Raw genomic sequence first — 17,499 nt, 5'->3', positions numbered from 1 at the left:
ACTGAAGGAACGAACTCGAGAACTCTGTCGCCTTCCCCTCACAGAACTTTTCACCAGGAAAAAGATGCCCCTTGTCACTGAGTAGGGTGGGTGGTGGTGGTGTCTGTTGGTTTTCAACAAATACCCAGAGTTCATAGGAAGGCAGACATTGCTTCGAAGAAGACATTAAACTTCCTGCTTTTTATTAAATACCTGCTTTTTAATAAATTATTATCCAAGTCAGAAAGAACACAGAGCGTCATAACATACACTTGAGTGCAAGATATTTGCGCTGAGGACACAGGTCACCTCAGGGCTCCTGAAGCATCATTCATCTACCAGGGTCTGCTTTGACCCTACTGAGGCCTTTCAGAAAGTTTCTGTCCCCACAGTCTGAAGTAAAAGTGACAAGGAGTCACTTTTGATCTGGAAATAAGGGTCATCAAACTGCTTAGCCCAGGACCTTTCCTGCTGGCTGGGAGGCCAAGATGTCTTCTCTGCATCCTGGAGCAGGGAGGCAGCAGACCCCTGGGATGGCCAGGCTCAGCCTTTACCCCCAGGTGAGGGGTCAGGGTGAGGTGCAGAGGGCAGAAGTATCCTTCAGGCAGCTGGTGAGGGAGCTCCAGCAGTGTGGTCCCTTGGTGCATGGTCAGGGGGCCAGATGTCTCAGGGCGGCCTGCAGGGACTTCCTCAGGAAAGTGGTGTTGAGCTCTATAGCTGTGGCCAGGCCCAGCCTCTGGATCTCAGTGATCTGGGGAAAGGAAGAATCATATCAGGACTCCAGCAGCTGATTCGTCCCCTTTCCCCTCTGCCCCATGGCCCTGTCTAGGAAGGAGAGAGGAATTCAGGACACATGGACCATGGAGGAGATATCTGAATGCATTACTTTACCATGATTACGCAAAGTCTTTGGGTTCAAGTGGACCTGGGGTCAAATATTAACTGTACAACTTACTAAGTCAGCCACACTAATAACAGTTGACAATTATTGGGTACTTACTACGTGGCAACACTTATAAACACAACTTCATGTAATCTGCACAACCCTCCCATTATACAGATGAGAAACTGAGAGTCAGAGATACTCCGCTGTGGCTGCCGCATTCCTTCTGGGCCACGCTATTTCTTCCCTGACCTGTCGCTGTAACCTCCTGACAACAAGGTCTCTGCCCTGTACCTTCTCTCCAATCCCTCCTAATTACAGATGCCACAGGTGCCTTTATAAAACCTTTATAAAACACAAATTTGACTAGTCATCCCAGCTTCAGGGGGGCCCTGGGATAACTACTGATGTCTCATATTGGAGGCCCTTCCTCCAGGATCTACAGGGTCTCCAGAAGATCCAGGAGTCTCCTGAAATTTCGCATAAGATGTGTGTTCAGATCTCATTTTTCTGGGAGGATCTATAGGTTTCATCAAATCATTAAATGGGCCTGTGACTCCCCCCAAAAGGTAAAGAGCCAACAGCCAAGGACACCTGGCCTTCAAGACAAAGTCCATGCTCCTCTTCATAACTTACGGGGTCTTTCCTAAGATGATAACATGGCCTGGCCACGTGACCTTGGGCAGGTCATTTTAACCTCCTCTGGGTCTCAACCTCCTCATCTATAAAATGGAGCTAATAATAGTATTTCCTCATTGGGCTAATACGTGGAATAAACTAGCGAGTTAACATAAACAAAGGGCTCCGAACAGTGCCTAAGACATAGCAGGGGCTCTGCGATATTAGCTCTCAGTGTTTTAACTCTGACCTCTAACCTCACCCCTACCACCACCCACTCTCATGGTTTTAGGCCTCAGCTACTACCTGTAGATCCCCCTGGACGCTTACCGCTTATACTGCTTCCTTTGCCTGAAATGCCCTTTCCTCAGTCTTGGTCCCTGGCCGCCATTCAGCCTTTCAGAGTTGAGAAGCCTGTCCTCACTCCCAACCACAAACCAGGTTTAGTTGCCTCCTCCTCCTCGGCAACCAAATGCCCCGCACACACCTCTCACCCGGCTCCTTCCAGATACTAGGCTGATCTGGTTATCCGCTCTCTCCCGCCCCACTGGCCTGGCACCGGTGGAGAGTGTCAAGTCAAGGACAGGGACTGCGTTATGGTCACCGTTGACTCTGCAGTGCCCGCAGAGCATCTGGCCCACGGCGGTGCAGGCCGGCTGAATGAACTCCTCCGCCACCTCACCCCCAGTCCGAGACTTGAACTTGCAGTTTCCCGGGCTGACATCTAGATGTGCATGCTCATGGCCCGCGCAGAGCAGCAGGAGCAGCCCTCGCGGCCCTCCCGGTACTCACGCGGGCCTGGTACTTGGTCATCACCATCAGCACGAGCTTGGCATAGGCCACAGACGTGGTGGCCGCTGGCCCCTCTTTACAGAGCTTCTCTATCAAGACACTGAACTCCTCAGGGGTCATCTCCACCTGCACACATTGGGAGACGGGACAGGAGAGTAAGAAAGGGCCCCAGATTCAATTCTGAACTCTACCACTTTCTAACGAAGTCACCCTGGGCAGGTCACGTAACCAGACAAAGCCTCAGTTTCGGCATCTGGAAAATGGCGCTCCCGACGCTAAAGATGGTGAAAAGAACGAAATGAGATAATGCACACGAAGCCTGGCGCATGGGTCTCGGCGTCGCTTGGCGGTTGGAGACATGAAGGAGTGAGGAGTCCCAAGGGCACTGCCGGCACGGTAACAACAGCTGTCCTTCATAGTACTGTAATAAACACTTGGTATGCATCAGGCACCGTTCTGAGCATTTCATACCAATTATCCACTTCGACCTCACCCCGGCCTCGTGTGGTACGTACCATCATCACTCCCCTTTTGTAGGTGGAAAACTGAGGCATAAAGAGGTTAGGTCAGCTACCTAAGTTATAAACAAATGAGGCAGAACTTTAGGCAGTCATATGGAAAAATTCCCAAAATATACTGTACGTTAAAAAAGCAAAGTACAGAGCACTGAGCTCGGTGTGTTGCCACCTATGTAAAAAGTAGGCAAAAGTAAACTTAAACACGTGTCCTTATACATAAAAGCATCTCTGGGAGAGTTCCCCTGAAACTAGTAACACTGATTAGCCCTGGAGAGGGGAATCTGGATGGCGGGGGGAGTAGTTTTCACTATATCCTTGGAGCTTTAAAATTTGTCAACATAGAGGACCTGGGTGGCTCAGTCGGTTAATCATCTGACTCTTGGTTTTGGCTCAGGTCATGATCTCTGGGTCATGGGATTGAGCCCTGAGTAGGGCTCTGCACTGAGTGGGGAATCTGCTTGGGATTCTCTCTCCCCCTCTCCTTCCCTACTCCCCGCACATATGCACTCTCTCTCTCTCTCTCAAATAAATAAAATCTTAAAAAAATTTATGAGGGGCTCCTGGGTGGCTCAGTTGGTTAAGTGTCTGCCTTTGGCTCAGGTCATGATCCCAGGTTCCTGGGATCAAGCCCCGAAGCAGGCTCCCCACTGCTTCTCCCTCTCCTCCCCACTCGTGCTATCTCTGTCTCTCTCTCTCTCAAATAAATAAAATCTTTTTAAAAAATTGTGAACAGATTAATTTATAACCTATTCAAAAATAAAATGAAATTCAAGGTGCCTGGGTGACTCAGTCGGTTGGGCATCCAACTCTTGGTTTTGCTCAGGTCATGATCTCAAGGTTGGGGGATTGAGCCCCAAGTCAGGTTTTGTGCTCAACACAGCATCTGATTAAGATTCTCTCTCCCTTTCCCTCCCGCACTCGCTCTCTCTCAAATAAATAAAATCTTAAAAAAATAAAATAAAATAAAATAAAATTCACACACAGGCACATACACACACACACACACACACACACACATACCAAAGTCCCTGCCCAAGGCCACGCAGCTAGTAAGAGGCAAAGCTGGGCTCTACCATGCAGTCAGCTCTTGGCTCCCAGGCTTTCAGGCCCCAGGACTCACCCGCTGTTGTGGCCCAGCTTGCGTGGGACAGCTGTTCTGCTTGCCTCCAGCCCCGGAGGGATCAGACAGCCAGGAGGCCCACGCCCGTCCACAGCACTGCGACATTTGCTCGTCCACCCTTCCCCAAGGCAGTCTGCTCACCTGCCGCTCTAGCAGTGACTGCACCACCAAGAAAGTGTCCTCTTTCCAGGGCAGCTCCAAGATCTGTCTGCAAAAAGCACAGGCCCCACTGAGGACAGCCCATGTCTGGGTATCTACTGCTCCTACCCCCCTCCAGGGCAAGGCCCCGGAGACAGCAACAGAGGAAGTAGTCAGAGCCCCCGCCGACGCTAGCGGCCCCCAGGAGCCAGCCCATACTCGGTGCTGGGAAGGCTACAACCCAAGACTCCTGGGGCGGAGCACGAAGGATTTGGCATGAGGTGTACCAAGGAAGGTTCCCTGCAAAGCAAGCAGGAGTGGAGAGCGCACCGTGAGTGCGGAAGGTGAGGTGCCCAGGGAAGAGCACGATGGCGCGGTGAGATGTCCGTGAGGCTGTCTGGAGGGCAGCTTTCCCTGCAGAGCCCTGCCCGCGGGGCCATCCGCTCCGGCCGTGCCAAGGCAGCGTGTCACACGCAGCAGTGCGGCTTCTTGGCTGCACAGGCTTGAGTCTGGTTCACTTGCTGGCTGTGCGACCTTTGGCCCAGTCCCTTAACGACCCTGAGCGTCAGGCTTCCCGTCTCCACAGCTGCCACAGCACCTACCTCACAGCACTGTGCGAAGACTACGGAGAGAACAACGCTAAAGCACAGAGAAAGGACTCGACCAGTGGTGGCTGACGTTATTGTTCAGACCGTCCCCTTCTCACGCGAGAGTCAGCATTTTATAGCTCACGGTAGTGCCAATGCAGTCGTAGCTACTCACTTGTTTCTACGTGTCCGGATCTTGACTCCCCACTTTTAATACCCAAATTGAACACCAATTTAATAACAATTTTCGAGCACTCACCAGGGGCCAAATACTGCGCTGAAGCCTATATGCATTATCACATTTAATATCCAGAAAAATCCTAGCAAGGGAACATTATCCCCATTTTTCATAAGAGGAAACAGAGGCTCAGAGAGACGGTGAAAGTGTCAGGGCACTGACACAGGGCAGGGTTGAGATTTGAAATCCTGTCCGCCGGCTCCAGAGCCAGTGCTCTTAACCACTGGCCATGCTCCAGCTACGCTGTGAACTGCTCAAGAGTGGCGACCAGCAGCCTCTTCCCCAAGGCCTCCGGCCCGGCAGACTGGAACCCGGGGCTTGGGCAGGGTCCCAGGATGGCAACTTGCACAAGCCTAGGGCAGGGAAGGCACAAGCCAGGCTCGGGCCACAGCGAGAGGGGCATCCGCTGTGCCGCTGCCTGTCCTTCAGGCACAGCCTGCTACCCAGCTGGCTCCAGCTCCGGAATGGCGGCAGCAGGCCGGGCTGGGGCGAGGGCGTGGGGGTAGGGCAGCATGGAGGCCTGTCCACTCACCCCAGCATTAGAATCCGTGTGTCTGGCTCCAGGGCCTCGTCCTTCATAAGGCAACACAGTAACTCTGTTTGAGCTGGACCTGGATAGGGAACAGCAGAGCGGGGAGGTCTGGGGGCAAATGGCAGGAGAGGATGGAACAGAATGCCTGGCTCCTTATGGGGGGGGGCATCGTCAGGAAGCAAGGTATCTTTACTGACTGAATACACAACTTCCAGGGCCCCCTGGAGTGAAGGGTGCTGGGAACCGAGAGGGCACAGCTACCAGGCCTGGGGCTGGTCCCAGAATTACCTATTCCTGGGGCCTGGAGCACGGGGCCAAGAAGGGCTCTGCAGACAGGATAGGCATACTTGGCACAGAAGGAGGTCAGGGCAGTCATGAGCAGGCGGGAGGCTGAGGAAGTCAGGGAGAGAATCTACAGCCAACGGGAAGGAAAATATTAATCCATTCGTTTCTTCTTCCCTTTAATAAATGTTTCCCAGACACGTATTTCAGACGGTGATACATGTTACAAAGAAAAAACAGAAGTTCTTTCATCTAGAACTCACATGGATTCGCCCATTGGAAAAGACACAAAACTCCCTTCCCCAGCTCCGAAATCCCTTCAGCTTCTGGAAGGGTCTGGGGTCCAAGGGGGAGGAATTAGATGCCATGTGGATACATGACCTGGAGGTCCTTACCTTTCCCTTGCCCCAGGCTGCATCGACGGGCCAGTCGCCTTACAAGGTTGGGAACCAGCTCTCCCAAACACCACCCTTCTGAGGGCTCAGATTCTCTCCCCCATAGTCCCCAGCTTGCCAAGTGTATCGCAGGGCACCTACCCGTCTGAGAAAGAGGCTCTTGGTCAGAACAGTCGCATTGCTGAGGCTGAGATCTGGTGAAAGGGACAGGAGCCAGGTGCAGAGCTGCAGGACAGCTGGGTCCGAGAGCTGTGGGAGCTGCAGCTGGGCACACAGAAGGTCCATCTGCCAAGGAGGAGGGAGGACACAGACGTACTCGGCCTGCCTCTGCCAGGCTGTCTGAAGTCAACCCCGAAGCAGGATGGGTAGGGCAAGGACACTCCAAGGTAAGGTGAGGCAGGGAGAGCTGCCCCCCGTCGTGAGGATCCAAGGGCGAAAAGAAGCACACAGGGTGACCCCTACCCAAGAGACCAAAAAAACCCAACAAAATCCCCTCCCCCCATTCCCACTCAAGGCAAAGAAACGGAGACTTAAATGGAAAAAGGCTGGGGAGAGGGGATGTACCCTCAGGGCCAGGCAGTCTTTCCAGACTCACCTGGCGGGGATTACACTCATGGAGAAGCTGTAGCTCGAGCGGGGGGGCGCCCTCCAAACCCTGGAAAGGCAAATCCCGTGTTTGGGTGGGCAGAACCCCTGGTGACAGTCCGAGACCACCCCTTTGTCTGGCAGAGTGGGTGGATGAGAGCCTGGAGGCTACCAGAGGAGAGGGACTTGTCTGGGTTAGATGACGGATCTGTCCTTGGGCCAAGACAAGCCCCTGCAGTGACTGTCCTTGGACCTCCACTCCGAACCCCACTGTCCAAACGGCCTGTGCTTCCCTGGGCATGGCTGAGGTCCAGGCAGTAGGGGATGGGGGGCAATGGGGAGCAGGGGCCAGTTACCTCCCCGAAAGTCTTGAGCAGCTGCTGCAGCCTGGGAACCCGGTCCTGCAGAGGAGAGCCCAGTCAGGGCCAAGTCCCTACCAACACGGTATGGCCCAGTCCGAGCCCCTCTCCCGAGAAGGCCCCGGATCAGTGGGAGCTAGCAGGCAAGGACGATTCAAGAGAGCCAAGAACATGAAGCCTAAACCTTGAGAGGTGCTTAAGAACTCAAAGTCGACAAGGCCTGTGGAAAGCCAGCTGCCTAGCCTGGTCTTCTCTGCACCCACCCGAATGGGGGCAGACCCAGGCCTTGGGTTGGGAGGACAGGCTGCAGGCTAGCACAGTTCCACACCCTCTCCCCAGGACAGCTCTGGACCCTCTCTTCTTGCCCTGCAGTCCTTTAACCTCATGTTGTAGATCGTTAAGGCCAAAGGTCTCCGCCTCCAGTAACTCGCTTCCCACCCCCTCCTCAGAGTCGGTGGAGCAGAGACTATTCCCTTAACCCCACGCCTCTACCCCCTGCTCCGTGGACAACAGTTATCCAAGTTGGGAAACAGTCTCCCAACCAGCTTTCATCCTGGATCAGCCCCACACTCTTGGAGGATCACTCCAAACCCAGCCTCCCCACTCTAGTACCTGGACAGTTTTGGGCAACTCCAAGCCCTCAGCTGGGGCCTGAGTCTCCTCCAGACCCTGACCAGCCTCCCTGGGCTCGGCCCTGCCAGGCTGGTTCTTAATGGGTGAGGCACCTCCTTCATCTGCCCGGGATTCCAAAGATTCAGGTTCACGACTCTCTTCCTCCTGTCCTTCTTCCTCTTCTCTTTCCAAATGCCGGAACCTTTTGGGGGCCCTCTCGCCCTCAGGACTGGCAGGCTCTTCTGCTGGCCCCTTTCTGCGTTTCCCAGACCGCGGGGAGTCCTTGTCCTCCTCCTCCCCCTCTTCCTCCTCTTCGGGAACTGGAGCCTGGGCCAACCTCAGCCTCCTGCCTCCCTGGCCCAGCCGCCTACACAGGCCTTGGAGCTGTCTCTGGCAGCTTGCAGACAGCGGAGACGCTCCCTCAAGCGCTGCCCCAGCGTTCAGATCCCTCCGCAGCAATTCCCCCAGGGCCCGGAGCCAGGCGTCAGGCTCGGGGCTTTGGTCTTGTTGTGCAATCCGCAGCACAGGGAGTAGGCCGCTCTCGGGCAGCGATGGCCGGACAGCCATCAGCAGGGACATCAGGTTCCTTTGGCATAAGGGGGACAATCGCAGCAGCAGTGGTTTCCTGGTAGCAGAGAGAGGACAAACAGTTAAGAGCATCTTGCCGGAAGGAGCACAGGGCAGCCCGCGTAGAGCTAGCGGTTGGATGGCAGTGGACAGACAGGGTGGCTAGGGGGCAGTACCCGCGGGGCAGTGGGGATAGAGGGGGTCAGCACAAGCGCCATTCAACAGGCCTTCACTGAGCATGTATTTTTTGCTGTGGTGGTGAAGCCAGTTGGAGTTCATTTTACTACTGCTAAAGAGCCAAAAGTTCTCTGAGCGATGCTGTTTGTTTGTTTTTTTAACAATTCCATTTTTTTTTTTTCATTGAGCATGTATTCATGTATTCTGTGCTAGGCCCTGCTCTTTGACATCTCCTGTTCTGGCTCAAAAAATTCATGTTGAAACCTACTCTATAAAAGATCCATGCTTGTTTTACATTAAAAAGTCCCTTCCCAAACTTTATATAAAAATAATACTCTAGGGGGCCCTTGGCTGGCTTGGTCAGTAGAGCATGTGACTTTATTTTTTCTTTTTTGAAGATTGTATTTATTTAAAGTAAACTCTATACCCAACATGGGGCAAACTCACGACCCCAAGATCATGAGTCACACGCTCCACCGATTGAGCCAGCGTGGTGCCCCTAGAGCACGTGTCTCATGATCTTAGGGTCCTGAGTTCAAGCCCCACATTGGGCGTAGAGCTTACTTAAAAAGATAAATAAATAAAATAAAAAAAAAAAAGAATGTGCTGTGGGATGGGCCAAGGTCCAAAATGAAAATAATAATAATAGTAGTAAGACTCGAGGATGCTGAGCAGTGCTTCCTCTGCGGCCCTGTGCTCCCCTTGGCAATCCCCTGGAACTCACAAGGTCACATCTGTCTAGCTTTGACGTTCCTTTCATCCAGCTGAGGTCCTGAGAGGCAGAGGCAGTCTCTCCTTCCGCCGTGTCCCAATACCCGGCATGGCATCAGCCCATCGCAGGCACTGGGTACGCATTTACTGAATGAATTAACTCTCTGAGAGTAAGTGTCCAGAGATTAGCCAGGGCTACCGCGGACAGTGCAATGGAGCCATGTACCATGTTGTCAACGTGAGAATCCAGATGCTATGTGACCTGAGGCTTATTGGTGCAGCAAACAAGTCATGGGTACATGGAGCCCATCTGCCATCATGCCTCTCTGCTCCTCTCTATGTGACTCTGCAGGGCTGCTTGCCATCCCATACAAGGGGCACCTGGGATGTGTGAAAGAGAAAAAAATTCTGACTTTTACTTCTTTGTGAAAAACAAACACAAAGCGAGAGAAAAAAACCAAAGTAAAAGTTAAACAGATGGTCAATTTGTGGTAGAGGATATTCAGAAGTACAGAGGTGGGGAAGACCCTACTTCAAGGGCTTTTAACTTTTTCGTGTGCATGGACCCCCTTATCAGAATAAGTGTTAAATGTATAAGATAAAATACATGGGATTATGAAAGAAACCAGTTATACGGAAATAAAGTTCTACCAGGGACCTTAGATTAAGTTCCCCTCCTAGTCTGTCAAGAAAAAGCCAGACAGCTGGATAAACACGTCTATGGCCTCCAATTTGGGGACATTCTCCTGGCCCCTATTTCTTTCTTTCTTTATCTTTTTTTCTTTCTCTTTTCTTTCTTTCCTTTCCTTTTTTTTTTTTTTTTTTTTTAAATAGGCTCCAGTATGGGGTTTGAACTCAGGACCCTGAGGTCAAGACCTGAGCGGAGATCAAGAGCCCCGCGCTCAACTGACTGAGCCTCCCAGGTGCCTCTCTCCTGACCCATTTCTTGAAAGAAATTCAAAGTGGGGTGTCAGAAGACAATATTAGAATTTCTATTTCTACTTACCTAAAATATAAGAAATTAAGTATTACAACTATTTAATGTATGGAATGGCCCTTCCTAGTCCAGTCTTCAGCCTAATTCTGAGGGAAGGGTATCCAAGAGTGCAAAGCCAGTCTCTTCAGCCCCCTAGAGGCTGAACGGGGCACCTCACGTTTTTCTTTTTTTCTTTTCTTTCTTTCTTTTACTTTTTGTGTATTTTCATTAATTATGATAATTCAGTGCATTTATGGATACTGCATTATGGTCTTTAACAAAACCAACCTCACTAAATGGACACATAGCTTATAAGGATAACTGAAAAGAAACTGAATATCAGTAACGGAAGCCCACCAAATAAGAAAATGGCAGAACTGACTTCTCCCAGCAGAAATTGTCAATCAGATAAAGAGGCGAAGGAAAAAATAAAAGTTCAAAGTCACCCCAAAGACTATAAATGATCAAGAACACCAACCTTAAGGAAAGTGATTTTGCCCTAAAATGTATATTGTGCTTTGAAAATTTGACATTATAAAGCCACTCCATCAGATGTCCGTTCGGTTACCACGTTTTAAATTTCTACTTTCGTATACTTTATAATGTACGTATTTTTACTCTTGTGTACACTTGGTTAAACATAAGTATCCAGACTTATGAGTTCGATTTCCTTAGAGACGGGAAGTACGAGATCAGAAGCGATTTGAGTCCACCGGCTTCTAGTTATTCATTTACACTCAGCGGGAGGCGTGTGTCTGACGGCTCCGGCCGCACCCAGGAGGTGCTCCTGCCGGGCAGGGACGCCTGGCCGTGGGGAACTAATGAACCTCTCCGGGCCTCGGGCTCCTCATCTAGAAAAGTGGGGTGGCGCCAGCCCCTGCCTCACACGGCGTGGAGGATGGAACACGGCGCCCCGCGACCAGACGACTTACAGCTCCAGGCGACAGTCCGGGCCCTCCACGACAGGCTCCTCCCGGCACAGCGCCTCCAGGACGCTGGCCCAGCCGAAGGGCTCTCCGCTGCGACTGCCCAGGGCCCGCAGCAGCCCCAGGCCGCGCCGCGCCCCCTCCGGCCCCGCCTGCAGCGCCTGCAGCAGGAACCGGGCCGGGGCCTCCAGCTGCCACCAGGGTGCCGACCCCGCGCCTTCAGCCAGAGCGGGCGCCCCCTCCGAGGCCTCCATGCCCGGGGATCCGGGGCTGCGCCGGCCGCCGCTCTGGTTCCTGACCTCAGCCTCGAAAACTGGCGAAAGGGAGCAGAAAGCCAGCGCCTGCCCCGACGCGACGACGAGCCTCCTCCCGCACCTGCCACCTGCCGGGCTCAGCGTTCGGGGACACACCGGGAGCTCCGCCGCCGGTAGCCCTACAAGATTCGCGCGCGCCTTTAGAAACGTAGGAAGGGGTGTGGCCAGGGGCGGGGCCGGACGTGAAGCGAGGGGCGAGGCAGGCCGGAAGGGGCGGGTCCAGAAATGGTCCTGGCCAGAGAGACAGAGGAACGGAGTAAGGGGGCGGGACCAAGGCCGAGGGAGATCCACGGATGGGGCGGGACCACAACGAGGGGGTTCGCTTGTGGGCGGGTTCATCCGAAGATAGCGGGGTGGGGTGGGATGGGTCGGGGCTTGGTGAAGGGAGGGATCCTTGCCTGCTGATCCTCGCCTTCCTTTCTCCACTGCTCCCTGTAGTAGGGGGACGAAAGGCGGATGCGGAATGGATGTCAGGGATCCTGTTGCTCAGGATCCAAGCATCATTTAACTTTAGCTGATGTCCATGTTATGTGTAGATCATGGACTTTGCGGTAGGATTTAATCACAGTTTACCACCCGCATTGACGTCACCTCTTCCACAGTCCGTCAACTGCCATCATGAGGGTTTCAGTCCTCTCCAGAAATATTTGATACACAACTACCCTGAGAATGTGGGTAGTTGTGTATCTATATGGCCAAAGGCCTTGCTGTGAACTTCCTCCAAAGTCCAGGAAGCTTGCTCCGGTTGTTTATAAGGGGCTGGGAGGGGCTCCACCTCCAAGATTTCAGTTTAAGGAAATCTGCTGGAGAAGGCAGGCTTCCAGCGAAGTGGAGGGAAAGGAGAAATCACTTCAGAGGATAAAAATAAAGAGAGAGGGGATGGGGCGCCTGGGTGGCTCAGATGGTTAAGCATCTGCCTTCAACTCAGGTCATGATCTCCAGGTCCTGGGATCGCGCCCGAGGACAAGCCCCACATCGGGCTCCCAGATCAGCAGGGAGTGTACTTCTCCCTCCCCCTCTGCCTCTCCTGGTTTGTGCTCTGTCTCTTTCTCAAATGAATAGTCTTAAAGAAATAGAGAGGGGAGAAGAGCCCCCACAGCACCCATAAACCCTACTCTGGGTTCCAGTTTCTATTTACCATTCTCCCAGCTTCTGCAGCTGCACACATCCATTTATTCAATAAACCTTTACTGAGCACCTAGGGCTGGGGATCCAGGGAACAAAACAAAGACCCTCCTCATTGTTGCTGACACTCTAGAGAGGAGAGACAACTAGTAAGTAAACAATAGAATGTTTGATTGTGATTAGTGCTTTCAAGAAGAAGATAGCTGGGAAGGGAGATAGGGTGAGGTAATTTTAAGTACGGTAGTCAGGCAAAATGAACCTGAAGAAGATAAGGGAGCAAGCAAGTCAGATAGAGATCTTTGGGGAGGTCATTTCAGGCAGGGGGAACAGCACATGCAAAGGGCCCGAGACAATGCAGCTGGAGCAGAATGTACTTGCTGGAGAGTAATCAGAGAAAAGATCAGAGAGGTAACTGGGCTAAATCTTGTGAGGCCTTGAGGTCATAAAGAGGACTTTGGTTTTCACTCTAAATAATATGGTAAGCCATAGGAATATCTTGTTTGTTTTTAAGTAATCTCTACACCCAATGTGGGGCTTGAACTCACGACCTTGAGATTGAGAGTTGCATTCTCTACTGACTGAGCCAGCCAGGTGCCCCTGAACAGTATGGTAAGCCATAGGGTTATTTGAGCTGGATCTGATTTCCACTGGAGCCATTTTTTCCCCCCAAAATATTTTTAAGGGAGGTGTTGGGAAAGACTAAGGAGTATTTCTTACAGAGTGACTGCTTTGCAAAGGCTTAAATAGCAGGAAAGAAGTTTTTTGTCAACACTTCTATCTCAGGTTAACTGTTCTAACTACATAGAAGATGTCTTTGGTGTTCAAATGACCAGCTGTTTCGGGGGGGCAGGCCCTGACAAGTAGGGGGTGGGGTCAGAAATGCTAAATAACCTTCAGTGCCTTTCCAGTCCTCAACTCTCAGCTTTACCCTGCGATGGTGGCTTTGGCTCATGCCCACTGAGGTTGGCATTCTAGCCTTGGGAAGGAGAGCAGGGAGGAAAGTTCTAAGGGTGGCTCAAGTACCCTGGGGGATCCTGGAGACCTTTTCATGGGATCTGTGATGTCATTACTATTTTCCTAATACTAAGATGTTATTTGCCCTTTCCACTCTCATACTCTTAGGAGCATAAAGTGAAGTTTTGCAGAGGCTAATGACAGGTGATATTGCAACAGAATGAATGTGGAAACAGCCCTTGGTCAGCGGGAGGGCATCCGGGCTATGAGCAGACACGCTTTAGATACCAGCAGTGATGGCCTAGATGCATTTTATTGGTTTTCTTTCAGAATCCTACAAAAGAGCAAAGTTAAAAACCAAGTCCCTGGCAAGAGAGTAAACCCTTTCTCTTTCACAAGAGCCCTCCACCTCCTCCCTTGGTCCCCAGCTGTGTCTGCTGTGCTCCATGGGCGTGGAGGGCTTGCTACTTTCAGCCCCCACCAAGCCCTGAAAGGGAAAAGACCTACCACCTAGCAATCCCTGCCTCTCAGCTCTATCCCCCACATGTTGATCCTGGTTACAGAAGGCCCAGGTAAGAAGTATCGGGACCCAGTAAGAGTTCTGAACCCCAGAAGGTCATGGCCAAGGCACAATTCATGAAGAACACTTCGTTCTCCTGTTCGGTGCGCCCTAGAAACCCTGCTGGGCCCAGCGCCTGCGAATAGAGAAAGAAATCAATGAAAACCCATCAGCTTCGACCCTATTGCCCCAGGAACAAGAGAAGCCAGACTGACATATAAAGTCGGGCAGGTTGTGCATAGCACAGAGATGCCCCATCTGAGCAGGGACTGATATCATCATGGACGCTGTGTATGGCTTTTACATTTATCGCAGACATTTGTTGTAAACATGACCAGCAGCCTCCCTGTCCCATATCCCTGCTGTTACCATCTCACTCCCAGGGGTCAGCTGCATACTCTCAGTCCAGGGAGGATCCGAAGTCAGGGCTTTATCCGGTTGCTGGTGCAGATAAATACAATCCGACTTGAAGGGGCAGCGGCCATTCCCTTGCATGAAGAATCGGCATCGGATCTGGCTATGAGAGGACAGAGGGGAGAGAAGACTGTTGCCTGCAAGCCCTGTTGCCCCAGGAAAAAGGCTGACAGGTAAGGTTGGGTAGGTTGTATATACCACAAAGGCGCAGCCCCCACTGGCATCACAGTGTAGAGTTACTACATTTATTACAACTATTTTCCAGCAGATGGCAGTAAAGTGTCTTAAAGGACGCCTTTCTCTAAGTCCCGCAAGGTCTATTTGGGCCAGCAAGTGCTCCTGGGAATCTCTTTTCCTTCTTCGCACTAAGTTTCAATAATACCACCAACGGAGTGAAAGGTCAGATACAGGAGAGGCTTGTGGGCAACCTGTGATCCACTTACATAGGACCAGCTTGCTTCTTGCTGAGAAGGATGGATGAGAGGGAGAAAGAAAAGTGTAGATGCCTGTTAATAGCCTTTCCTCTGCATTATCACTCCCTGCCCCACACCTTTGAGTCCTGACCACTGCCTGCAGTCCCAGTGCGAATGCAGGATCCCACGGACTCTCCAAGCTGGAAGCCTGGGAATCCTTCTAAACGACCGGCCCTTCCTCTTCTTCCTCCTTCTGTTTACCCAAACCTAGTGTCAGACAGGACCCCCTCCATCTGGACAGCCTACAAAAACCCCACACTCAACCTGTCCAAATCCCCCATCAGCTGCTCTCTGCGCTCATGTGATCGTGCCATCCTGTGGCCACCTGTGCTGAAAATATTCTTCATCTTATTATTTTTAAAAGATTTTATTTATTTATTTATTTATTTATTTATTTATTTGAGAGCACGAGAGAGAGCCTGAGCAGGGGAAAAGGGGAGAGGGAGAGGGAGAAGCAAACTCCCCACTGAGCTGGGAGCCCAATGTGGGGTTCAATCCCAGGACCCTGGGATCATGACCTGAGCCTCGGGCAGACATTTAGCAGACTGAGCCACCCAGGCACCCGACTGTCCTTATCTTAAATTTTCCTTTTCCACCTCACAGTCAGTTGGCCACCCAGGTCTGGCCCTTTTTCCTCTCAAGTGCATATCCCCCCGCTTCCTCTCAGGATGCACTGGGAGTCAGAATACCTGGGTTCAAACCCCACTTTCTCACTGAAGTCGGAAAGACCATGCCTCGGTTTCTTCTGCAGCATGAGGATCATAGATGCCCCACTTCATGGAACTGATAATGTGTGAAGTCTGTCATACATATTAACCCCTTCATCTACCTGTCTCCTACCACCCCCGGGCCTGGGTGCTCCCTGCTGGCGACTCCCGACTGGTACCCCGGATGCCAGTAGTTCCCCACTTTGGCCCGTCTCTGCTTGGAGTGCTCTTATTTCTCTCCTCCTGAGGAGCCCCTACTCCTCTTCCAACAGCCAGCTCAAATACTTCCTCCTCTGTGAGATTCACCCAGGAGTTTTGTCTCAGTCACTGGTTGATCCAGCTGTTATGGTTCATGGACAAAATCCAGGTGACTTCTCAACACGGTTGAACGTCTCACAGGTGGAGACAAGACCTTTTTCTATCCCACCCTTTATCCAAATATACTTTGCGTGTGTTGAGTATAATTAACCCTTTGGGAAGGTGTAATTAAGAACCTGGAATTGTACGTACTTCCAGATCTGGAAGTATGTCCACCCTCCACAAGAGATGAAAACCTGCCCACCTTTTCCCTTGCTCCGAGGGCTGACCTTTTGGTCTCCTTCCAGAGACCCCATGCTGTCAAAGATCACCCACGCAACATGTATTCCTATCAATTTACCTTCTTGCTTAAAAAAAAAAAAATCAGAAGTAAAAGCTAAGCAGGGCTCCTCGGTTTGCTGAGAAAACTGGAGATGCCCCGCACTGCCCCTGAGCCCAGCTGGCAGAGAAGCTTGGGTTCGGTGTGCTGCTGCTGTCTCAGTCACTTTCTGAAATAGTGGAAACAGCTCACACCCTCATCTGCCAACTCCATCACTCTGAACTTCTAGGATTTGGGGGATCCCAGGCTGGGAACCAAGGCTGAGCCGGAGTGGAGCAGGGGCTGCCTTCCCCTCTCCCCTACCCTGTCATGGTCCTCCTGCCAGGCTCACCTGGTCCGAGCCTTGAAGTTCCTGATGAGCTGCTCCTTCTCAGCCCCTTTGCTCACCCAGAATTTGTGGGGGATGATGTAGCTGGAATGGACCCGGCACTGGGGACAGGCCCTGTGGGGGTGGTGGGGTGGGAGAATAGTCACAAGCCCAGACCTCTCTGAGGGGCTTCCCTCCCGGCTCCTCCTGACACTGACTTGATGGGAAGTTCTGGGGGTCCTTCCTCCACGTGCGCAGGCAGCCCAGGCAGTGGGCGTGGCTACAGTTGGGCAGGATGCCGAAGATCCGCTCAGCCTCGGGCTTGTCCCACCCCCTCTCCATGCAGATGCCACACACAACGTCCCGACTGTCCTGCTCCCTCTGCGGCCACACGCAGGGTCAGAGCACATCCCCCCTCCCCCCACTTGCAGACACACCACTGCCCCAAATACAGCCCCGGGGACCTCCAGCTGGCCTGGGCGGCTCAGAGGTCCAGCATGGCATCCTCTGCCACTGCCCCTCCCCCACTACCTGCTGCACCTCCTGGTCCAGGCTCTGAAGTGGGGCCCCGAGCTCCCGGACCGGATCTGACGTAGCCCGATGTTTCTGGGAGTAGCTGTGTTTGTCGTCAGCAGCTGTTGGGGGAAACTGGGTCCATTCATTCGTTGACTCATTCATGCAACATGTACCCGGCACCTGCTGCACGCAGGGCTCGACAGCTACACCAAGTGCGGCCCCGAGTAGCTCAGACTCCAGGTGGAATTGGAAGGCTCTGATACCACCATGGAGAACTACTCTGTCTGATAACAGCAGCCACTGGCCACGTGTGGCTATCGAGCACCTGAACCGCAGCTAGTCTGAATGGAGATGGCCGGAAGTATAAAATGCACCTGAGATTTCAAAGCTGAGGACCAAAAAGGACTCCAAAATATTCCATTAATAACTTCTTTAGATTGATTACAGGTTGGGATAATATTAAATATAGAATTTTTTTTGGATATAGAATTTTTGATA

At 52.1% G+C, this 17,499-nt stretch overlaps 1 protein-coding gene across 2 annotated transcripts; it reads right to left on the bottom strand.

The window, feature by feature from the left end:
* Nucleotides 1–178: 178 nt before the first annotated feature.
* On the bottom strand, nt 179–11,449 carry FANCE (FA complementation group E). Of its 2 annotated transcripts, XM_026482727.4 has the most exons (10): nt 11,002–11,449; nt 7,639–8,263; nt 7,024–7,068; nt 6,678–6,737; nt 6,224–6,367; nt 5,694–5,817; nt 5,406–5,484; nt 4,052–4,118; nt 2,273–2,398; nt 179–730 (listed from the first exon to the last, which is right to left on the bottom strand). In XM_026482727.4, the coding sequence occupies exons 1-10, from the start codon at nt 11,247–11,249 to the stop codon at nt 629–631; spliced, it is 1,620 nt and encodes a 539-aa protein (XP_026338512.1). In that variant the 5' UTR covers nt 11,250–11,449; the 3' UTR covers nt 179–628. The 2 variants fall into 2 exon arrangements, with proteins under 2 accessions (XP_026338512.1, XP_057160794.1); XM_057304811.1 differs by lacking the exons at nt 179–730; nt 2,273–2,398; nt 4,052–4,118 and adding an exon at nt 4,135–5,226.
* Nucleotides 11,450–17,499: the final 6,050 nt, after the last annotated feature.

The sequence above is a fragment of the Ursus arctos genome, unplaced genomic scaffold (assembly GCF_023065955.2).
Source record: "Ursus arctos isolate Adak ecotype North America unplaced genomic scaffold, UrsArc2.0 scaffold_31, whole genome shotgun sequence".
NCBI lineage: Eukaryota > Metazoa > Chordata > Mammalia > Carnivora > Ursidae > Ursus > Ursus arctos.
This window is presented reverse-complemented; position numbering and strand designations above follow the sequence as displayed.